General features: G+C 36.5%; 1 protein-coding gene across 1 annotated transcript in view; it reads right to left on the bottom strand.

Annotated features, from left to right (window-relative positions):
- COL4A4 (collagen type IV alpha 4 chain) overlaps positions 1 to 24629 on the bottom strand; it is a 61518-nt gene extending 36889 nt beyond the window's left edge. Inside the window, exons 1-16 of the mRNA XM_058031107.1 lie at positions 24560 to 24629; positions 23674 to 23713; positions 21764 to 21841; positions 12222 to 12356; positions 11279 to 11323; positions 9542 to 9658; positions 7103 to 7171; positions 6843 to 6878; positions 6048 to 6110; positions 5585 to 5620; positions 5376 to 5417; positions 4379 to 4459; positions 2949 to 3002; positions 1750 to 1809; positions 1092 to 1136; positions 25 to 78 (exon numbers count right to left, since the gene is read on the bottom strand). Coding sequence (XP_057887090.1) covers positions 25 to 78; positions 1092 to 1136; positions 1750 to 1809; positions 2949 to 3002; positions 4379 to 4459; positions 5376 to 5417; positions 5585 to 5620; positions 6048 to 6110; positions 6843 to 6878; positions 7103 to 7171; positions 9542 to 9658; positions 11279 to 11323; positions 12222 to 12356; positions 21764 to 21841; positions 23674 to 23713; positions 24560 to 24615 — 1011 coding nt within the window. The 5' untranslated portion in view covers positions 24616 to 24629. The remainder of the gene's footprint in view (positions 1 to 24; positions 79 to 1091; positions 1137 to 1749; positions 1810 to 2948; positions 3003 to 4378; positions 4460 to 5375; positions 5418 to 5584; positions 5621 to 6047; positions 6111 to 6842; positions 6879 to 7102; positions 7172 to 9541; positions 9659 to 11278; positions 11324 to 12221; positions 12357 to 21763; positions 21842 to 23673; positions 23714 to 24559) is intronic.
- Between the last annotated feature and the right edge of the window lie 206 nt (positions 24630 to 24835).

Here is a 24835-nt window from a genome sequence, read left to right as displayed (position 1 = left end):
GTGTGAATGTGTCACGTTTTTTACCTGAATGCCTGGATAGCCAGGTTGTCCAGGAAAACCAGCAAATCCTGTTTCACCCTGGAAAGGATCACATAAATACAATTTGATTAATCTGTTAAGACATAATTAATTGAGTAAAACCCAGTATATGCAGTACTGTCATGTTATAATTGTGTCCAGAGAATTCACTGGGTTTGTACAGGAGGTGGTGTTTCACAGACTCTCCTGTGTTGGAAAATTCACAGCCTGTATTGCCAGGTTATTCAGACAGTGCTCAGCAGATTCAGTGAAGCTGGGGCACAGAATTAGCTGGAATACATACCAGCAGTCTCTGATAGACTGTCTGCTTAATACAGTCAGTCTGTATTGAAATTGCTTTGCTGCTTGCTGAATGATTCTCTTAAACTACTGCATGGAAAGCAGCTGCACATCAGCTCTCTTCTCTTTTTATGATTTTCTAATATACTCATCCAGGCAGTACTCAAAGCCTTTAGGTAGGTAGGACTAAAAAACAAAGTGAAAAGTATTTTTGCAGATAAAACAGTCACCTGGAACATAACTCTAGAGGCAAATATTTATACATTAATGTGATTTATGAACAGCATGATTACTATCTTAACTAGAGTTGGGCAAGATATAGATCTATATACATGCATCTATTGTTCTTTATTCCAGTAAGATGCTGTAAGTTCACAAGTAAAATTTAGCAGACTTAGCATCACTGGAATTTCTGAAGCCAGAAACGTGAACAAAACATGCATGCACCACAAAATTACACAATGTCACCATAAAAAACAAAGTTAACATGCTGCATAACTTTTCTATTATGCTGTTTGTGTGTCCCACTGACTTTTCCTCCTCCTTGCAACTTCAGATTCCATTAGCAAATTTCAGCCAAATTTCAGAGTGGCAAAAATTCAAAGACACAGAGTTCACACAGCCTCTGTGGCAACAGGTAGCAGAACAGAAAAGAAGGAATGCAATCTGCTCTGTGAAGTATGTGGAAATTCCAAATCTGCACAAATCCACAGAAAACAAAATCTCATTGATCCCACTGTTCAGGGAACTTCTGATACTTTCTGCCTTCATACCTTCATTCCAGGAGAACCTGCAGGTCCATAAGAACCAGGATGACCCTAATAAAAGCAAGTAGACTGTAAGCTAAAACAGTAAAAACTTGTTTAAAATTAAACCTATTCAGAACTGCTGATAGTTAATGTTACATAGCTATAATATTACTTGGGATATCTTCCAAAAACTTTGAAAAGCTTTTGCAAATAGTTTCTGTGAGAAATGGACAAGAATTAAAGCTATAGACCAAAGCAAACCAGTCAAGTTTTCACTTAATTTTTTTACCATATTGCATAAAGCACAGTAGTGGAAAGCTGCTCCACTTCAGCACTGTTAGGCAAATCCAGCACAAGTAAAGTTGCTGTGAAAAACTGCCATCAACACGTATAGAGAACATTAAAATTACTGTGTTAGTACTGTGCTGTTCCAGGGCAGATTTGTGCTGCTCTGAATATTTAGAGGATAACCCTAAAGATTTACTTTCTTTCCAAAGAAAGTCTGTATGAGCTTATGTTTAAGCTGAGACAGGGTAAATCCCAGGGCAAGTCTCCTAAATATTCTATACAGGAGGCATGACAGATTAGTTCAAAAAATCCTTAAAGTCTTTCCTGAAATTGCAAACTTGAACTGCCTAATTATAGTGAATTTATGATATAATTTATTGTGCAACTTTCTTACCCGCAATCCAGGGAATCCAGGAAGGCCCTTTTCACCTTTTTCTCCTCTCCCAAGTATGCCCTAGAGTAGTCAAAATAGTTTTTTTAACCGAGATGCTCAGTGAAGTGTGCATGCATTTTAATTTTTGTGCATGTATACATTACATAGATGGATCTTGTTTCACTTGTGAGGCTCAGTCACTGGGGCTGACTTTGCACAGCATCCCCAGCAGTGCCTAAGTAGCTCCAGGTATCTGAGGAACCTGCTCTGGTCTCTTCTCTAAGCTTCATATAATTTCAGCAGTTGAATTTGTATATATTTTTCCTAAAGCTTTTGGCATTGTTGAGCTGCTTCAGTTTATTTCTCTGCTTCTGCTTATGAATTACAAGTGTATGTATTATCATCTACATAGACAAATAGTACTGGAGTGTGCATATAAAGCCCTTTTTTTTCAATGTAAATATTAAAGAAAAAGATTAGCTTTGTTCTCTTTTCCAGTGCCAAGTAACAGTGGTCTTTTTATGATGGAAAATGAACTTCTGAAAAAGTGCCAAACTTACACCTCAGAAAGTTGATGTTCATGCTTCTCATTTCTTCTCTTCTACTACAAAGCTAAATAAGTTTTTAACATAAACTAGAGTCATTCTTTTGTCTCAAATTTCCTCTTTTTTTTTCCTGAGATGTGGCAGCTTCCTGCCTATGGATTTTCCTCTTCTGGCACCTCAATGTTTAAACTGATCGTGTTGACAGAAAGCAAAGAAAATGTAAAATAGACAGTAAAAAGCAACCCTCTCTCCAAACAGGTGACTCTGCCTTCTCTACCCTTGGGGTTCTCCACAATGTCAAGTTAAAGTCTTCCCTCAACCTTCTGTCGTAAACATACATCATGCCCCACTAAGAACACATTCAGATCATCTCTGTTTCTCTTCCTGAGGAAATAAAAATAATCTGTACTTGTATTTTCTTCACAGTTCCAATCCATTATGTCAACAGCACAACTGGCAACAACACAGATTTTTTTGCTACCAGGCAACACTGAATAGGTATGTATAAAACAGACTCAGAAAGATTTTCCAAAGGGTTTTAAATATTTTTGCTTTCACACTGATTTAGGCAGTGATTAAATTTCACAGCAAAAAATGCTGTGCTTTAGAAGTTTAACATAATAACCATACAAGGACTTTGCCAGCACCATGGGAAAAAAAAGTCCCATTACTTACTTTGGGTCCACGTGGCCCTCTGTATCCTGTTACCCCAGGTAATCCTTTTTGGCCCTATGTATAAAAGGAAAGGTTTTGTGTATATTAATATGCAGGATATGCCTATGTGCTGCTTAACTTTTTTAAAGTCCTACTATGAATTAGAAGTGTTAAATGGTATGTTTTTAAGCACTGGGTGTATTTCTTTATGTGTCCTAGACACAAGAAAAGGAAGAAAAACATTTATGTACTTATCTTTATTTCTGTTAATGCTGTCAGACCAGTATAATGTCTGTGGAGGGAGATGGATATATATTTTAATTTGCTGCTCTTCTTGGTTTGATGCAAGTACTTGATGCAAGTACTCACAAGCATAAATCTTCACTTTTGAGTACAGCCCCAGTCTGAATGGCTGCTTACACAGCCATGATTGTGTTGTGTTGTAGAGCAGCAAATGTCCCACTTCCCAGGAACGTGGGGAGTTTATGGAGGTTATTTAGGTCCTTTCCCTCTCTTCATACACTTGTATAGCAGCTGTTTGCATGATCACAGCCAAGGTCTAACATGTGAAATCTACTGGTTCCCTGAGTTGAGGCTGCAAGGAGCTGGCAATGCCAACTTCACCTTTTCATTTGTGTATTTGAGGAAATCTGACTTGAGGATGCAGAGGACTCTGTAACAATATAGGGCTCTGTAACACAGTTTTTGTTTAAAGAAAACATGGGTTACAAACATTCTAATGTTCCAAGCCACTCAGCTGTGGCTATGGTAGGTGTGATCTTGAAGAAGTACAAGTTGTTCAGGAAAGTTGTGGCTGCCCCGTTCTTGGAAATGTTCAAGGCCAGTTTGGATGAGGCTTTGAACAACCTGGTCTAGTGGAAGGTGTCCCTGCCCATGGCAGGGGGTTGGGACTAGCTGATCTTTAAGGACTCTTCCAACCCAGATGATTCCATTATTCTGTGATAAAACTTGCAATAAAAATTCACAACAAAATCACACTGAATTTTTATATTAAAAAGGGCACCCTAGAAGGGTTAAGGTTGGTTCAAAACTGTAGATTGGAGTACAGTTGCCAGTGATATGCAAAATTTATATTGTATTAAACAAGTAAAGTATTACTGAAGAGCCACAAAGGGATTCAATAGCAAAGTAATCAAATTTGCCAAGATGCCTGAAACATGATTTGCAGTGACAAAAACTGAAGAACACTAAAGCAAGGGCAGTATCTCCTTTCTGCATCAAGACAGTCTTCCCTCCAGAACATGAGCTAAAGTACACATGGGGTGTCCTCTCCTGAAAGCTTGTAGGAAGGGTGCTGAACAGAGGATTCTGCTGCAGTTGGTGGTTTCTTACAGAAAGATAGGTATACCTTATGCCATCCTTGCAAAAATTACATCACAGGATTGTACTTGCTAAGTTGAGCACTGTTAAACATGATGACAAATTAACACCTTTTGTCCTTTGAACAGCTGAGCTCCAGGAGGTCCAACTAACAGTGGTGACCCAGGGGGCCCAGGCAGTCCAATGTCACCCTGTGGAAGCCAAAACAACAGCAGAGATGTTCCATGCAGCATTTCAGTGACACTCAGCTTGTTTTCCTGTTGTACCATAGCACTACATATTTCTGTACCCACTGAAAATGTACTAATTACCTGCAGATAAAGGTTTGCACTGAGATCTGTAAGCCTCTTTACATCTGCCCAGATGAGTAAGGTTGGCAATCTAATCTCCTCCTGACTCATTAAAAATTATGCTACAGCTAAGGAAATAAATGAGAATGCCTGGCTCCTGCTCCAAATCTGCTGTGGAGATAGCAGTTACAGGACTGTCAAATCTCTCATGTGTACATACAGTCTCTCATATTCTAGACCAAAGTGTCTGAGCACAAGATATTGTGAATATGAAATGAAATTATTGATTTGTTGTGGAAAGTTGTCTATGTTAGACACTTGCACAAATTCTAAGAACTGATTGGATCAATTCATAGAAGAAATTTCAAATATTCCACATTGGTTCTATATATCCTGAATATACTAATATAGGTGGAGACTGGTAAAAGAACTGTTATCATGTGCTTCTTACACCCTTACCTTGACATCTGTTCTGCACTTAGCAAGAGATGAGATTCAGGGACTGATCTGGTCCAGCCCGTCACTAAGTAATCACAAATACTGTTGTGATTACCTAGGCAGTGTCTGTTCAGAATGTATGTAAATGTTAAGTAACACTGATGGTTGTTTTTCAAAATCTTCAGAATGTGCTTGATTCCTGAATGCAGCTCACTGAAGGAATTCCTTCTGCTCAGAATTGATTCAATAACTTCTTCTGTTCTAATGTGATGAGCAGGACACAATGCCACAAATGAATGGGTTCCAGGGAACTCAACAAGACTCTAGTATTCTTCTAACTCTACAGCAATAATATATTTAATATTATTTGTTTTCTTACCGGCTCCCCCTTTTGTCCATCCACTCCAATTCCTGGATTTCCCTGATTGATAAAGAACGTACACAGTTTCAGCATGATCAGAAAATATTAACATTAGAGTTTAATCAAGTAATTCTTTTGAAAAACTTGATAAAAAATAAACAAAAGGAACATTTCAAATACTAGTATAAATTATTATTTTACTAACAGCTTCAGAAGTTATTACCTACCTGTTCACCTGGCAAACCAGGGTAACCTGGAACACCCTTTAAAAGAGAATGAAGACAAATCAATATGTCTGATTTAGACAGGTTTTGAAAATTATTTCCTCTTGCTCGTAAGACCTAGAGGCAGAATTTTCTCTTTTACCTATTCCAAAGTGCAATTTACTTCACTTGGTCACTGCTTTGGCTGACCTCTGGTTTCCCCCTTTCCTGTCTCCCACAGGTGGTCTTGGAAAAAGAGAGCACTAGGAGCATTTCTCCATGACCACAGACTGCCAGGATGAAACATGTTCACGCAGACATGGGAAGGAACAGTATATTCCTCAACTTCCAAACTCATAAGGTAAAGCTTATTACCTGCCTCAAAAATTACTTTTAGGCTTTGATTCACATTAAGGCAAGTCTAAAATGGGTAGACAAGAATGAATGCATATCCTAAGGCAAGGCTGTGTAACTGTGGGGATCTTACAGGCAAGCCTGGATGGCCTGGGTATCCAGATGGGCCCGTTGTACCTCTTGAGCCCCTAGGTCCCTGGAAAAGATTGAAAAAGGTCTTTTTGTGAACATAGAAAGAACTTGCCCTTTCCTACACAAACCCAGCACCTCTAGACCACCTTGGACTCAGCCTACTGGCCACTGGATTCCACCCACAGCCTAAAGCTGACACCATGCCTGAAATCTCCCTGTGACGAGAGCAGCCCAGCACCAGCTTCTGGGTAATACTGGACAAGGCACAGTTCTATGTTATTAATGCATTGGGAGTTCTCTTTGTCAGCAATTGTGCTATGGTGTAGGGACTTGATACAATTCATCAGTGACTGCCTTTTTGAAGGGTATAACAAGAGGAATCCAAAGTCACCAAGAATGTGATCCAGCAACAAAATTAAACTCTCTCTTCTTCTTTCATGTTCTTATGGCTGGAATATCATAGAGTGCTACGTATTCTTGGGAGACCCATCAGATACTGTAGGAGAAGATTTCACATCTTGAAGTTCACTGAGAAAATATTCTGTGAATACCAGGGCAACAGCTGCTCCACACACAGCTAATGCAGTGAGGACGGTCTGTTTCTACTCCCTTTCAGCCAACATGAACTAGCCATAGGAACAAACTATACAGACTTGATGTTTCTCAGACTTTATTCTAGAATTTTGCTATTTAAGGCAGGCAGAGAGAAACCCCAATATTTCTTACCATACTAAGGAGAAAAAATGGAAGATCTTCAAGACAAAAAGCAGTTCTAGAACCCATTGACTGTACTTACAGGCAGGCCAGGGGGTCCAGGATCACCTCTCTCTCCCTGTAATGACAATCATTTAGCAAATGCATCAGTTCAAGCTTTCTTGTGGGTATTTTCTAACTTTACAGATATTAAGATCATAAACTAGCTGTCAGAGTTGTATATGTGTTTTTAATTTTTTTTTCCCACTAAGTTTTATAGCTAGTGAGGAGTAATGGAACAATTACATTTACCATACATGTTTTCCTAGAAATAGATTATTTTTTTCACAATCAGATACTTACCGGAAGTCCTTTTCCAAAATGTAAAATATACACTGAATTTCCTTTTTCTCCTTTTTGCCCTGGAATTCCCTTTAAAGAAAAAGAGTCTTTTAAAACATGTTCTACTTACTGATATCATACATTTCCATGGAGAATGTATGATAACTTCTCAGACTGTGACTTTCTGGTGCCCCTATATCACAGGGTAATCCACTAGGATCACGAATGATCATTTTATCTAAAAAAGCCTTCTGTACAGTTGAGCAAACCAGGTTCCCACAGCTTCTGGACTCCTGCTCTGTTTAAGTGCTCCTTAGCCTTTGAGTCCTTCAATATTCTACAATCTTCACAAATCTTGCCCTTAGTATCAATATGCTTTCTTTTTCTTTCAGGGAGGCAGTGGTTTTAAGTACTAGCCCTCTGCCTTCCATGAAAGTTCATTGTGTGATTCAGAAGAATTCAAAGTGATACTGCATACAGATAAAAAAATAAAAGTATGGACTGTATTAGATGCATGTATTCAATATTTTGAATGTTGAATTGTTATTTCTGAAGTTTTTCCATTTGAAATCCAAGTACAGTGGATATAATTTAACTAAGTTAACCACCTGAATACTGAATTCAATAAAATGGGACACTGTCAACCATTTTAAAACTGTACTGGTACAGTGTTCATGATATCATAAACTGTCTGTCCAAATCCTGCAGTCAGAATGAAACAAGGAAGGTATTTCTCCCTGGAATAGTACAATAAAAGGAAGAATTACAGCTGTCTGCAGGTGGATATAGCTACAGTAGATTGGATACAATTTACAGGTAAACAACAGCTGTTAGGGAACACAGTAAACAAATCAAAAGTTGTTTTTATCTTTAGTTATTTTACACGTGGTCTCTTTTATAATAAAACATTTTTGTTAGATTAAGTTTATCTTCTATATGACTTAGGTAAGGCCTTACAGATAGAAATTACTTTATTTCCAACAAGGTCAATGAAGTAAAGCCAATTTATTAAAACCATAGGTACATGGTGTTAAATAAAATGGTACAGGACAATGTTATAAATAAGAATTAATAAAAATGTTGGCTGTAATGTACAGTCAAGTTAGTACCTGGTGCAAGAAATCAATTTAAAAATAGGCAATCTGCATAGAGAGGTTGGAAGAGCATTCTTGCACACAAGCAAATATGGTTACTGTGTGTTGTTTTTCTGGGTAGCCAAATGAATTTGCACTGGAATTTTAGTATGCAATCCAAGGCTACATGCCTATTGTGTCTCCCAGTTCTTGTAGGATGCAAATACTTTTCTAGGCTTTCCAAAGAGCAGACTCCTGAAATTGGTAGGATTTTTGCTGTCCCATGTTCCTTTTTTCCTTTATGTCACTTCTCTAATTACAAAAATGTAAAACTCTATTTTGAAGACCGTAGTACATAAGAAAATACACGTGAAATTAGAGTTTCAGCAGAAGTAACAAGTTACTTGCAGAGGTATTACAAATGAGGTTATTAGTAAGTTTACAATGTTGTGTCTTTCATTGCACTAAAGTGTATTTTATTCTAATTGTTATAATCTTTGATAACATCATTACACTCTTGCATCCTCTCCACATTTTTCTAACGGCTGAATTCAGCATTTTATTTAGCTCTCACTAAACACATTTGATTTTTCATGTAAAGTGCAGTTGTTTTTATTGTGTTACTTAAAAAATTTCAGGGAAGCTGTTAGATCAACTAATCAGCTCTTATTGATTCAGAACTAAAACTTGTTTTCACAATAAATCAAAGACTGGTGACTAGAACTCTTGAGTAAAATTTCTTTGAAGCTACAGAAATAAACTACTGTAGCTTAATGACAAGAATCTTTTTATTTTCAGCAGTTGAGTACTGCTAACACAGCTACTTAAACAATTTTAAATTGCCTTCCATTTTACCAGAAAAAGTAAACAAATATTAAAGTGCTAATTTCAAACCTTTTAACTGTGTAACGATCTCTGCAAATACAGATACATGTCTAAGCAAGACTAGGAGTGCACAGAGCACATATGTGTAAAAAAATGGTACCAAATCTTAGAGTGAAAGAGGATTTAGCCTTGTTGAACCTTCCACTTATTTCTAAGTTATCTCATGTATGTCCCTGCTAGTCATGCTTTTAAGAAATTTCAAGTACTAATGAATGCTAAGGGGGTTTCAAGCTACTCCTTTTCAGCTGGAGTGGCAATTCTGGGGAAACAAGACAGAATTTAACTCTCAAGGCAGCCATATGTACTTCAAGGATATAGAAGCTTATTTCACTTTCAAGCTTCATCTGTTAGGGCAGTGTTTCACTCCCATTAACGTGAGTAAGAATTCCTGGGAATTCCCTGTGCAGCACTGTAAAGCTGATGCCACAGTCTAAGAGTCCTTTTAAGAGCTGTTAGCTTGGAGGGGAAATGCAGGTGCACAGTGGGAATGCCTCTCACATACATAAGGACCTCTTGGTCCCATATAACCGCTTTCTCCTGGGAATCCTGGGTCTCCCCTCGAGCCATTGCAGCCGTCCAAACCATGCTTGCCTCTGGGTCCTTCCCTTCCTGGGAGGCCCTGAAAGACAGTTCAATCTTGATGAGAAATGATTAATGGGAAATTACTTTTTAAATTAACAGAACAGTTCAGAAATAAATAGATGTGAATGAGATGACCTCTGACGACCTTTACGGTGGTGCTGGTTTCATATTCTTTTACATTAGAAATGTCTTTTATTCTGAATAGATTTTTTGTAAGGTAGAACAAGTGAGGTAAGTCTTTTGTTTATTTTTCTTTTAATTCTGTTCATAAACTTTTCTTTATACCCTTAAAAGTTTTGAGCCTGTTTTGCCCTCCTCCTGATCCATATCTCACAGCAGAAAATGAGTAAAAATTCTACTGGGTGCACTGGCAATTCGGACAGTACTAGACCCACTACAGCTATAAAGCTGAAAAAACCCACAAAAAAACCCCCAAAAAGAAAAAGTAATAATTTCAAGCAACGTCATGCTTTTTAATTGTTAGGATAAAACAAGTAAAAAGAGGACATAGCTTGACCCAGGCACACAGAAATTACAGAGATTGTAGTTTTTCTAACCTAGTAATAACTAACCAGTGTCCAAATAAGGATTAGTTCTACTAAAAATTAGGACTTGGGCAATAAAACAATGAGATTTTCTTGGAATTATTATCCTGTTGGAGAAAAAAATATTGCACAGAATTAAAGATTTTTGTAATGACAAAATATTAATTTTGACACAAAATTTTTTGGGGGGGGAGAAGTGTGAAAAATCATTAAGAGAGTATCCTGGTCATTTACCTGAAACACTTTTGTCAATTCTACCTTCTTCTTGTCTGTAAATTCTTCAGTCTAATTTGTGGACACTGTTTTCAAATGAACATCCTTTGCAAAAAAAATATACATTTCTTGGGAACACTTCCTCTTTTTGTGCCAAATTTTGGGCTTGTGACCTCTGCACTACCCAGACATTTTGGCAACAGTCCCACTGTCAAATGTGGACAGCTGACAAACAGATGCTACAACACCCACTCAGCTTTTGGTTCTGTTTTTACTTTCAAAACTCAACATTTTAACTCTGTTTGATCCACATGAAACTGGTAGCATCACAAGAATTCAGTTCTAGCACAGTATTTTGAAAAATGCATTATCTAAGATACTATTTCACCAATTTTCACATTGAAAAAGACATTAATAAAAGTACATTATCACAGGCTTAAAAGACATATTTAGGACCCAATTTGCTTATTCAGTCCCTATTCAGGTTAAAATTACTGGACTCAGTGGTTGAGTTTCTTCCTGCAAAAGGACTACAAGCAAAAATCAGAATGTTTGAACAAAAAGCAGTGCATTGTTTGAGATATTCTCAGTGATGTTAAAAATGAACCAAGCAAACTACAAGCAAAGAAGTGTATCATAGAACCTGAGAGAAGAAATACTCTGCTTTTAAGCCTAGTGGTAGTCTCTGCCTTCACTGCCCCACTCCTGCTTGAAAATTCTGTACTTACCTCTTTGGGATTTGGTGGTGCTTGTTATCAATAGGAAACACAGTTGAAGTTAACCTAGTTATTTTACATTTTTTTTCAAAACATGTAACTCCCTGAGAGAAATGTTAGAGGACTTGCTATGAATTTATGGGATCTGTAATTTTTACAAAGAAATATTTGTTTAATACGTACAGGAACACCATCTAAACCAGGAAATCCTGGGACTCCGGTTGGGCCCTAAAAACAGGTGATATGAAAAAACAAAGTTGATGAGATTATTACTTAAAAAGAATGAAAAACAAGAATATGTGCTACTATATAGCAAGAAATAAAAAACCAGTCTTGTTTAAAATATTAATCAAAAGCCATAATTTTCAGAAATTAAGTATCTGAAAAAAACTTCTACAGGCCTAGCAGAAGAGTAGTGCCAACAGTTACCCATGTACCAGGTGGTACAAACACCTAATACTCAATAGCTATTCATACTCCAAAGATTATAAACTGACAGAACAGGAAGTTACCTGTAACTTATAAAATATTTCTGTACATAATTTAACAATCCTACTCCTGTTTTGATAAAATTTTTGTTACAGCATTTACATTTCAGTTACAGTTACAGTTACAAGTGTGCTAGATACTGACATTAGTGATTTCACTCTGAGATCAGTCAAATTAGACTATTAAAACTAATATGAAGTACCAAGGGCCAGGGATTGTGCAGATATGAAAGATATGAATCTGAACTGCAGATTATACTCTGCAGTTTATACTCTCTAAGTGGTAATAAATCTCTGTTTAGTACAGCATTTTTAAAAGCACTATACTGCTCCCTCCAGCTCCACATTTCTACACATTCTTTGAGATTAAGGAGGATGATGTGGTATGTGACAATCAGAGTCTGTCCACCATCTTTTACATCTTCTGACAATTCTAATTCTGCAATCCACAGCAAAAAAAATCTCCTGAAGTATTTTTTCAAGAATTAATTATCTTTAATTAGCTTCTGTGAGAATTTTGTGTGAGCAAGAGTATAGTTTGGCAAATTCTTTTTGGTAATTCAGTTTCTGTTTCACTTATCAACATTTAACATTACACACTGTATATACCTAAAAGAGCTGTCTGTAGTGTTTCCTACCTTATCACCTTTTTCTCCAGCTGGCCCAGGCTTCCCATTCTCACCTCTCTGTCCTTTCTCCCCTGGCAGACCAGCTGGTCCTGTAGATCCCAAGGACCCAATCGGACCTTGAGCTCCCAGCTCACCAGGCTGACCCTGAAAAGAGTCCAAAGAAGTGAATGAATACTGCTGTAACCCCCACAGCAATTCAGAGATGACCCTGTGCATAAAACAAGGCTAACAATGTATAAATATTCATGATTCAAAACAGTTGCTGGACAGCCTGCAAAACTGTCTCACGGATTAGCTGCTGTAGGACCTTCAAATTTAACAACTTGCTGGAGGTGATAATTTCTTTTCACCTTCATCAGGTCTCCAAGACCACCTCTCTGAGATGCTTGGGATAACCTCCAAGTCTTCCTGGCTCCAGCAATTTAAGTATCACCTTTTGCAAGCCTAGGACTTCAATGAGCATTGTGATTTCCCACCAGAAAAATGAGGAGTCCTTTTAGACAAAGGGACTTTGTACACAATAAGAACAATCTAGCAAGTTCCCTATTTCAAATCATGATATGCCAATTAAGTTTTTCTAGCTCACATTTTTCATAAACACTCTCATATTTTAGTGCCTCATATAAAACTTGTGAAGTTCCTGGAGAAAAAAAAATAGTTTACATATAGCTATATAATAGTTAACATATTTACAAAAAGTATCAGTTTTAATAGATTGTGTTAGAATGTTTGGGAAGTTGAAGAATGTAATTTATCTATAAATGGCTCTAAATTGAGTATTTGTGCCTTCACTACCATACAATCTCCATAGATTTCTATTAACTTTTCCAAGGTACTATACAAAGCAAAATTGCTCACCATGCCAACTGACTTTTCAGTCTATAACACTGGTGTGCAGTTGTTTCAGATGTGTTGCAGTTTTTGTTCTGTGCTGCTCAACAACTATGCAATCATAGATTCAAAATGCTGAATGAAGCAAGCTTTCCAATCAGGCTTCACATGTGAGCTGTCTACACTTCCACCCTACAAAAATCTATGTATTTGCAGGTCTTTATTTTGCTTACATATCTTTTTTATTTTATATCATCATCCTTGTTTACCTAGTACTTGTTCTGTTTCCAAACTGAAGACTGTTTTGCTTTCAAGATTTCATCCACTAATTATACTAAATTATTAGAACTATAATTAATTCTATTAGTTACACAGTATGTATAATCAATCAATAATTTATTATATTATAGAATTAATTATTATAATTAATTATAATCCTGTATTTTAAAAGAGAGGAAAAGGGAACCCCACACATTCCTGAGAAAACCATATGGCATTAGGACCACTTGAGGGCAGTAAAAGATATTTCAGTATTCACAGAAGTAACAGGCTATATCTTTACTTTTATGAATGGATTGAAGGAAGAAAAAAAAGATAGAAATGAAAGACGATTGTAAGAAGATATGTAGCTTCAGGAAGCAAAATAACTGAATGCTTTCTTCTCAGTGTAAACATTTCAGCAGGCTGAATCTGTCTGGACAAAATCTTGTGAATTACAGCCAGGGACTTAAGCTTCTTTTCCTTTTTATTTATTTTCTCATTGTCTTTAAAATCAGTGTGATTTGACAGTGAAAAGAAGTGAAAAAATGTATGGTATGCATCATTCAATCAAATCAACAAAACAACAGAGAAGTTATTTAATACATGTTGGAACAGGAACGTATTATAGGTTCCTTCCCCAGTGGAAGTAGGGCTGGATGACCAGTGGCCCTTAAACTATGAATAGGAACTTAGTCCAGAGGCTGGGAAAAGAAGTCCTACACTTAAAAATAAGGACCACCTGAAAAAAAGAATCCTCATATGAGTCATGTTCCATTTATCTTTACTTGCTCCTCTCACTTCAGCCTTGATCCTACTTCCAGAGAAGTCACTGCCAAAAATTCCAGGGCAGACTTAGCATGTTGTCTTCTCTAACAGTTACAATTTTTGAGATACCAGAATTTCAGCAGCGTAAAATATTGTGCAAATTAAGTGCTACTGGTATTAAAAGCTGATGATTCTGCATCCTTGTTAACAGTGAATGGACAGTTGGGATTCTGGGTGTTGAGTGTTTGCTTGCATGAGCAGTTGCAGCCTGTCTACTCACAGAGCCTTGCTCATTCTATGTTAGAAATTATTTATTAATTGAAGTACTTCTAAGGTAGCTATTATGCCCTTTAAATATTTGATTGAAAAAGATAATTGGACAACCATTTTAATTAAAGCATCATTTTGTGTACAAGGAAATGAATCAGACTAATAATAAAATACAACTCTTTGAACCATTAACTTTACTGGAAGTGGCATGAATTTTTAGTTCTCTAAACTATCTATTACTTTGCAAAATGCATCATTCATCAACAGGAAAAGAAAAGCATAAGATGTTTTTGCACTAATTTTTTAGTGCATTTGTCTTTTTGTGCATTTTGTTGACAACAGGTTTCTGCACCAACTTCAGTATTTTTAATTAATAGTGTATATGCTCTGAATTCAAGCGTTGAAAGAGAAAATTTTCAAACATGTTATATCCTTTGGACAGTTAAGAAACATGATTTTTATTGCACTCAGATAAAAAAAGCTGACACTGTAGGCATTCTATGGTAGTTATTCTAATTTAAAAATAAACACAGGACATGTAGTCCTTTAGGCTGGTAAAATGTCTTCATTTGCTGCTACACTGTGAATTTAATTGACTTCATGGTCTTCAGTAGAAGGTAGTGAAGTCATAGAACAGAGTCACTGAATTCAGAATTCACAATGGGTTTGGCAGCTGATACAACTTTAGCATGCCATGTGAAGCTGATGGATTCTCTCTCTTTCTTTCAGCTCAAAGACTGATAATGACTGGAGCTTTGTTAAGACCAAACTGATACCATGCCATAACATCTATTATCACATCTATTATTTGTGCCCATCCAATGTGACTACCACAGCATTACAGTCTCAGGACAGCTGTAAAAATAAAGAGGATGAAGGTAGTCATGCTCATGTGGAAATGACAAATTAGCTCAGATAAAATGAACAGAATATTATGCCCGCTCTGCCATCTGATGCCAATAAATTCCTCTAGGTTTTCAGTGCCTTGTTAATTGTCTAGGTCAGGAGCTACCATGCCAAGACTATAGTCTGTTATTTTAGCATATCCTGGGCTTGACCTGCAGTAAGAAATTGACTTTAAGCAAAACAAGGCTATATTTTTTTTAATTAACTATGCTTCCTAAGACTAAGACTGCAAGTACTTCAGAATCATGCAACAAAACATTTAATGCTGTTTGGAAAAGGCAATGCCAAAGGTTAACTGGATTTTTTTTTTTTAATGCATAAGACTGAAGAGCATCTGATTTTGAGAATGCCTTGAGCACTTAGCTCTCCCAAGCACAATGTTTTAAAGGAGTCTTAATTGGAAATAAAAAAAAAGTAATGCTACTCAAGTGAATTGCCTTGCTTCTCTACATCAAAAAAGTCAAAAGAAGCCCAGTTATCACCTTCAGTGAGGACAGTACCCTGTGTTACAGGCTATGGAGATGTACCAGTCATTTGTGAAATGCACTTACCTTCTGTTCATTAGAGCAAAAGTGAAAATGCCCAGCAATTCCACACAGATTGTAGGCAAATAGTACAGCAGCCCTTTCCACTGTGCATTGGACTCTGGCTTGTAACCAGTCATTTTCATTTCACAGGAGCAGGACAGAGCAAGAAGGAAAGGAAAGCAGTCTGTGGGCAAGAGAGGAGTGCTCACTAAGGCGTTTGGAGAAATGTTTTATTTTGTAATTTGCTTAGTGAGGTGGGGGCATCTGCTGCTGCTCTAAGCTCCACCCATATCCTCTCCCCTTTTGGAAGAGCTGGTCAATTACACAGCAAAGCCACAGCTTCCAGGATTTGGAGGGGTGCCCATTCTGGGAAGATTCTACTCCTCACTGTGTAAGACTAGAACCAAACTAATTTCCACTGTAAATCAAGGCTCAAAAAAACCCAGAACAAACCCTCTTCTAAATATAAACCTGATTAAGATGATATGAATCTGAGAAATCACACAATTTGGAATTAAATCCAGTCTATTGTCCTTAATAGATTAAATTAGATAATTTTTTCACAGATTTTTAGCCAAGTAAATGCAATAATACTTAGAGCTTGAGAATCATAGAATTTCATAGAATGGTTTGGGATTGAAGGGATCTTAAAGATCAAGTAGTTCCATACCCCCTGTTATGGTTGGGATGACCTTCCACTAGACCAGATCACTCAAAACCTGGCCTTGAACACTTCCAAGGATAAGGCATCCACAATTTCCCTGGGCAGCCTGTGTCAGGCCCTCACCACCCTCACAGTGAAGAATTTCTTCCTCATATCTAACCTAAATTGTCTTTCACCCTGAAGCTACTACCCCTTGTTCTGTTACTACAGGCCCTTGTAAATACTCTACCTTTCTTGTAAAGAAGATCTGAACCAAGCTCTGAACTATTGGAAAATTTGGCAACTTATATTTGGCAACTTTATTATATTTTCCAATGATATAATATGCTGTAAGAACAAAACTCCTGATGATGCAGTTTAGCATTCACAGTGGTACTTCACAGAAGCATGAGAAATCACAGTGAAGTGCTGAAAACATCATTCACAATGTATACACTAGGTTTGTGTTTTAACCCTGTGGGACTGTAAAAAGAAAAACTATCCAATAAGCCAGTGGGTGTCACTATTGTGTTTAACTCAACAAATCATAATTTAGCACTGAAATTCTTAACTACTAATGGCTGAAAGATACAAATAGAGCATAGATAATATAGAAATAGACCACAAATAATTAACATCAGCTTAGCTAAAATTGAGTTTTGCTCTGTAATATTTTATTGAAGTCACTGTTGACAATTTTTGGGTGATTCAAATCTGTAAAAAAGAATAATTTTGTAGAGTTTTATCTTGTTTGATGTAGAAAAGCTTGGCAATCTGCAGCAACTGAGAAAAAATACCATTTTCAGTATGGTAGGACAGGGGAACCAAAAGTATTCAGAAAAAAAAAGATGCCCAAGAACAAAAGGAGGTATAATTACTAAGGTCAAAATTTCTGAAAATTTGATAAATGTGTAATATGAAAAATGCTAATTTACAGATGCTGTAGCTGGACATCATGCATGACAAACAACCTCAAAGAGACCTTGCAGTGATTGGTGTGATTCTCCTTAAAGACTGGGGTGGTTCTGTTCCTATTCCACTATCTGGTAAGCAGGATCCCATTCCCTACAAATCCTAACTTCTGCAGGCAGAGAACTGCCTATTCCTCTGCCCAGTTACAAAAAAAAAAAAAAAAAAAAAGGTATGGTCTGCTTCAGATATAGATTTAGGGGTCTCATTTCTATGGGTCTGTTTTATAGAAAAACATAATATATTTTCAGTGAATGTAAGTGAAATGTGTAACTGGTCTCAGGAATCTTTTGCTTTAAAACTGCTTTAAAACTTACAGCTAATGTACTGGGAAAAAATGATCAATGGGAGAAATCTAGATTTCCTCACTGTACATACATCTCTGATAGTGCACTTGAGACCAAGCAGAAGGATTTTACATATTTATTTCCTGAGCATCCAATTTGAAAATTCAAATACAAGTACAGGATATTCCATGTGAATGACAGACTGCCATTGCATGCCAATACCATACCGCTGCAAAAATAGTGTGTTTTAATAAATGTCTCTTACTTCCCAAAATAGACAGAATTTGCACCATTTTCTGAGTTAGTGCATTTTAAATATGTTTACACTGTGCTGTAAATTGAACTCTAATAACCCATGGAACCTACTAAGGAAATTTACTCACAAGATCTACTGAGATGTTACAAGAGAAGCAGTGCCAGAATACTGACTTACTCCCAGGTAACTTTACTCCCAGGTAACTTTGCTCATTCTTACCCCAAGGCAGTGCATTCTTGCCCTGCAGTGACGGATACCAACTGACTTCCTGACTTACCTGTGACACCCAAGTGACTCAGCACCTCTTGTGAATGCTTACTCCTTACATCTGAAGTGTCAGAAAGTGTAAAACCCTCCTCTTAGATTTCTGTTTGCTGCATTCTCCCCTACACTAGGATAAAAAATCAACCTCTTGCTTCATCTGCAAAAGAACAAGCATTGGTCCTGCTGAGTTCTATCTATTATTCACTTGATCCAGGCATTTCACATGACGCCAGATCAGGTTGGCTCATGAATAGATGCTTGCTTCCCAAATCTACTTAACTAAAAACAAAGCCAAGGGAATTGAATAGGATCAAACTCTGGTTTGATCAGCACAGGGGTCAGCACAGGACAGGTTTACAATGGGTCAGTGCTAACTGCAAACTTTTTTTTAGCTATCTAAATTCTATTACAGCAGCCAGCATTTTTGGAAGCTGGTGATACAACACTGCAGGAGTTTTCCAGGAAACAACTCTCCAATTTAAAAAAAGAGGATGAAATGGTGGAAAGGTTTTACTATGTCTTTAATGAAAATTGAAATCACAGACTTCAGGTGATTCCTTTTACCAAAAAGGAAGAAGGGAAAAAGAATCTAAGACGTCAGGTAGAACACTTAGTGCCATATATATACTTTCACTAATGATGTTTTGCTTCATTTAGCTGTTCTACAGTTCTGAAATGTCCAGGTATAATAGCACACAGTGTGGACAAAGAGACATAGCAGCACATTTTAATGGATCCTGTGGAAGAGAGACTTGTCCTTTTGAGTTGTGACATAAGATTAAAAGATAAACAGTATCATGAGAGACTAACTAATAAGACTGCAGTCCCAAGTGAACAGAAGTAAAAATTTTATTGTCTTGTGAACAATTGTAATGACATACAACTAGCAGTTGTAATTAAAATGTTTTTTAAATTAAAATGTAATTAAAAGCAGTGGTGATTAAAATGTTTTTTTTCAGTGATTTCTTGCTAATGAATAGGAGTACAAATCTATTTCTTGCACAAAGTTATGGTTGAGAGAATTAAAAATGACAGGTACACAAGCTCTTCTAAAATCCAATAGAGCAACTGATGCATAGCTATAAGGGTTTTATTTAAATGAAAGTTCAGGTATTTGCTTTTACTTTTCTGTCAACTTGCCCACTATCAATACATACAAATATGGCCATGGCAGTTTAATTTTTTTATTCCCATAATCTGCTGTTCTCTAGCTAAACCTTAATTATCATTATCTTGTCCACTTACATAAAGAAAGCTTTTGATGTTGGAATTTAAAATATTTTCAAATGTGGAATAGAATGCAAGAAAATAGTGCAGAAGGTGGTCTCACACCTGAGGAGTTGCAGCTAATTACCAAAGATTGGGAAGAGGCCTGCCCTTAATAGGCCACAGCTGTGCCCAATAAGAAGATAAGTGCTACAAAAGAGTGGGTGAGCGGGGTGTTGGAGTTTGTTGGTTGTGCTCTGAGCAGAGTTGGAGTTTGGTTGTGCTGTGAAGAAGAAAGAGTCAGTGCTGTGAGGAGCTGAACATGAGAAATCACTTGGAAGGTATGGAACTTTTGAAATAAGTTGGCAACACAAATGGGCAAATAGAAGGCTTGCTAACAAAAGTTCTGAATCTTTAGGCTTGTGTACTGTACAATGCCAGAGGCTTTTAATGACCATTTCTTTTTACAATTTCAAGACAGGATTGAGGAAGATGCAAAACTCTGAGGAACCAGCCCCAGAGTAGGATTCAGACAGAAAAGCAGATAAAGCAGATGTTTTGCATTCTAGAAAGCTAATGATAAGATAAACCGATATTTTATTTTGTAATGGGTAGTCTCCACAAAATATTGGAGAGCAAAGTTAGTGTGTCAGAGTGTAAAAGCAGAATACAGCAAAGTTTAAAAACCAGAAGAATTGTAGTATGAAAGAAAATATTAAATAATCCTATAGAAAATTATTAATTACCATACATTAGGATAGAAAATATGTGCAGTAATCTCTGTGAGGCAGTGTTTAGTAAAGCCATGTTTCATGTGGGGTCTGAAGAGTACTTCTGTTTCTAGTATATTGATTAATATAAATGACTGCATGAAATATAGATTAATATTACATTGGAGGTACTTTATCCATTGTCCATCAGGGTACATGTACCTGCTTATTTCAGAGCTTTTTCAGAAAATGGTACAATTCTCAGACTTACAGTTGCATAACAACACTGAATTAATTTTGAAATGTTTATTACACTGCTATTTGGCACTTAAGTCTAGTTCCTTGGAATTGTTTAGAAAACTAACTGTAAACGCATTAATTGTAGTACAGTTTGCATGTGATGAGGACAGCCTAGGAAAGAGCTAGAACAACTGCAGGAGGTATTTATTATTTATTGACTGATTATGAGCATGTAATTCAGAATGTCCGGGCAACTCTCTTGTTTGAGAGTTAGTTGTTTTTAAATGGCACTTCAGATCAGGTTTTTGGTATCCAAAACAGTCTGTTCAGTAGCACAGAGAGACACTGCAGAGGTACCAGTCAAAATACTTTTCCTGGGATGCCCTTTTGTTAGCACAGTGTTACAGAGATATACGCATCCTAGGCCTCTATTATGAAAATCCTACAGCATGGGGGACTTTCACATAGACATAATCCTGGAGGATTAGGATAGGATCCAAGGACACCGGGGCAGTGATCATGACACAGCAAAGCGTGCAGCTAACTGCAGAAGCACAGGAAGAAAAAGGTGTCTTGCTGTTCTGGCAACTCAGGTTGTACACAAAGAAATGGGGCATGTGGCTCTTCCAAAATTGATCCACCATATTCAGCCTTCCTAAACTTAAACATAGTACTTTGGTAGAAACAATTTTCATCACTGACCATTTTTTAGTTGACCACCAATCAGTACATATATACACAAAATTTGTATATGTTTTTTCCTCACACAAAGTTTAAATTATTGGCTACTTCTATATAGAGATGTATTCTGAGAAAGAACAGCCAAGATAAACTAATCATCATGAATGTATTTCAATTAACAACATGCACAGTTACTAATTTTAGCGTGTAATGTGAAAATGGCTTAGAGCTGTTTTATAATTATTCACAAGACAAAGAAAATTCAAGGTTTTTTTTAAAGTTAGTATCTTAAGTGACTAAGATAAAAAGTCTAACGTTTTTGGAGTCACCCAACGCAAATAAGAAATATCTAAGTTCTTATAAAACTAGAGAATGGTATGGACATTCCCTTTCAACCAGCCTCTTAATCAAAGACAAGTATAGATTTCTATACTTTACTGTTATTAGGAATTACATCTGTCTAATTCCTAGACTGATTTCAAAGAATCCTTAATACAAGAAAGGTACCATGATTAGTACAAACTCAATTAGAAACAGAATTCTTTACAATCTTAGGTGTCTTCAGTGACAGCTGTACTTGACACCAGTGACAGGATTATACAGTTTGTCAGATGTGTTTATGTCTGCATATTGGTTTATTGATTTATCAACCATGTTGATTTTCAGGAACAGCAATGTGCACAAAATGAACAGTATTTGCAACAGTAATTATAATTATCACTAATCACAACTTACCCTTGATCCTTTTTCTGGAAAGCACCGACAAACTGAACAATCCTGTCCCCCACATGGATCAATATATGCATATCCTCCCTAAAAATGGAAAGGTTATGGATTTATCAATGCACAGCAGACAACAATTACATCATCAAGTATTGTCAGCTGGAAATATTAGCTAATTAGGTGATTTTCAAGGCAAAATATCTCTCATCAACATAAACATGCTGGCAAGGTAGAAGCAATAAATTAAAGCTTATTACTTGTTTTAGAAGGTGGAAGACCTTAATTACATGTTATGTTACATAACTAAATAGTACAGCCAAATATAACTTAGGAAACCAGCTGCACCTGAAATAGATTTTAGCAGAACCAGAATTTAATTTGCAATAATGTACAATTTGTAATCCATCACATTATTTTAGGAGATTGTTCAACTACAATGAAATGATAACAGGCAAAACAAGGTGTAGAAGCAAGACATTCACTCAGAGATAAAACCTTGAATTTAATTCTTGTCTATTAAATGAAACTAAGTATATGCATGGTGTAATTATGCATTGCCTACTATTAATTTACTGCTTGTATTAAAAATTTGTTGTTTTAAGAGCACAGAAATTATTGCTTTTTCATCAAATTGCAATGAGGAAAAAAAACTATTCAAGGGGAAATGAAAACACAAATTGTAAGTTCAGTAGATCTTGTGTGTGGTAAATGAACATGATATCACTGTGCTTTTCTATTTCTCCAAATGTAATAATAAACATACTTCACATGCACTTATAAACTAAGTTGGAATGTCTACTAAATAGCATTTTTTGAGTAAAATGGTGTAAATTGTCAAAGATAATTTTAAAAGAATTTTAACGAGGTAAAATATTTAAGAATTATGTAGATAAACAAGTAAATGGTGATAAATATTTCCCCAGTGTGGGTTTTCATTATTATCAAGGTCAAGATTGTTTTGTTACTGGTTTTAATACCTAACAGAACACTGTAGGCTCATACTTCAATGTTTCAAGGAGAAAACTCTGACAAGTATTAGATAAGGAGGAAAAATTCTGTTCTTTCTATCTATACCATTTTTAGAATATCTGGAATTCCCAAGCCTCGGAACAGGAGGCTATGATGGTCTCTCTAACACACTCCTTGTCTTTCACACACTGCATTTCTCATGAAATTACTAATCTACTCTGCACTAGTCTCTCACATAGTTGTTAGAATCTTGCCTCTCCTGGAATATCAATAGAATACAAGCTCCCAGTAACAGAACTGTTATCCTTTCTTCTGATTGAACAGTTATTTTTAAAAAAATATTTCCATCTTCAATAGCTCAAATAAAAAGGGATGAGTCTGGGGACAAAAAAAATAAACTTTACAAAAAAAGAGCTTGTAAATATTTGAAAGAATACAATGAGGATGGACTTGAAAGAAGGTAAGGGCATTGCAAACATAAGAGTAATATGAAGGCCAGTACAGACAGAATAATAAAGTAGATATTGAAACTATACTCTATGTGAAAATTTGGCTTCAGAGAGATGGGACTGTCTACAGAAGCCAGTTTAAGATCTGGGTTAACATAGAGAGCAGCATGGAAAGCTAGAATTGACATGTGCCATAATGCAGAACCATTAGAGAGACTTTCTGAGGAAGGAGATAGACTCAGTGAACAAGGGAGGGTTTTTTACATCCAGCTTTTCAAATGCACCTCAAGAAGCCAGAATTAGAATCTAGGAAAATCCAGAGCATAAAATTGCAAATTAGAGAAGCTGAGTAGCAGAAAGGAAAGACAGAACCTTAGAAATACAGAAAGGAACATTACAGTTTTCCCACAGAACTATTGGTCATTTTGGTGCATGTGGTGCTACTTGTTCAAACTCTACCATTCTATCCCTCACATGCCTAAAGTAAATATCAATGTCACTTACCCCATCAATTCCTTGAGTTGAAAAAATAATCAGCATCCACCTGATTTAAAAGAAGAAAACTGAATTAAAACTGGCCTCCGACTTCAAACCTTTACAGAAATTTAGCTGGTAGAAAGTGAGAAGTGATCAAATGCACACGTGATTCAATCCTGTTTGGGGTCACTACATAGTGTTCCTATAAGGGGTGCACACTTTCAAGAAATGGCCTCCCATGCTGTAAATAGTTTGGATTTGTGGGGCTGAATACAAACAGATAGGCATGAACAAGACTATGTAAAAGTCAGAACTCCCTCTTGTAACCTATTTCCAATCCCACAATTACAAAGGGCCAGAGGGGACCCATTCCAGACCGATTTCTCCATGGACACCATGAGGTGAAGACTGAGTAGAAACTGGAATGATCTGTATCCACCTTGAAATCAGTTAGTTGGTGCTGTTTTCTTTTGCTCAGAGAAAGAGGGCAAGAGAAAGTAGAGAGGAAAGCCACACTGAGAATAGCCCATGATTCCAGAGCAGTTGTTAGGGAAGCCCAGCTCCATGCCAACATTGCTAGTGAGGGCTTGTAAAGTTTACAAAAACAATACTAAAATATAAAGTTAGCCCAAAATTTCTGCAGCAATACAGAAAATAAGCATTCTTTTAAATTATTATTAATGCTAATATTTTTACTAAGAACTAAGGGGTCTACTACTTATATGAAAATATAAATTAGGTACAGCTATAGCATACAGACTTCTGAGTACTATTCTACAGGATACAGTGAAGCCTATTTCAAAATTACTTCAACTTTGTAAATGTCTAGGTATTTCTTATTACTGTTAAATTAATAGCTAAGAATATATCTCAGTGAATCTGGTTAAAAAATCTAGTGATCTGTAAAACTCACCAGGCAGCTGTGATAAGCCACTTAATCCGTTCAAATGAATCCTTTGTTAATGCCATTCCTGCTGATTGAGGATTTGTATATGCAGCACTTCTTTTTTCTTTAAATGGCAGGTCTTCTCTTTCCTTCTGTTTGTGGATGGTCTATAAACACTGTTCCATACTGGTGTTGTTTTCCCCTCTGAACCTGTTTCTATTAAAATATACATCCAATATACACATGAATAATTGCTGGAAAACCAAAAATAAGTCTTAACCATTTGTACATGTTACACTGCAC

This window comes from Melospiza georgiana, chromosome 10 (assembly GCF_028018845.1).
Source record: "Melospiza georgiana isolate bMelGeo1 chromosome 10, bMelGeo1.pri, whole genome shotgun sequence".
Lineage (NCBI taxonomy): Eukaryota > Metazoa > Chordata > Aves > Passeriformes > Passerellidae > Melospiza > Melospiza georgiana.
Note: the sequence above shows the minus strand (reverse complement) of the source record. Positions and strands in the feature narration are given on the sequence as shown.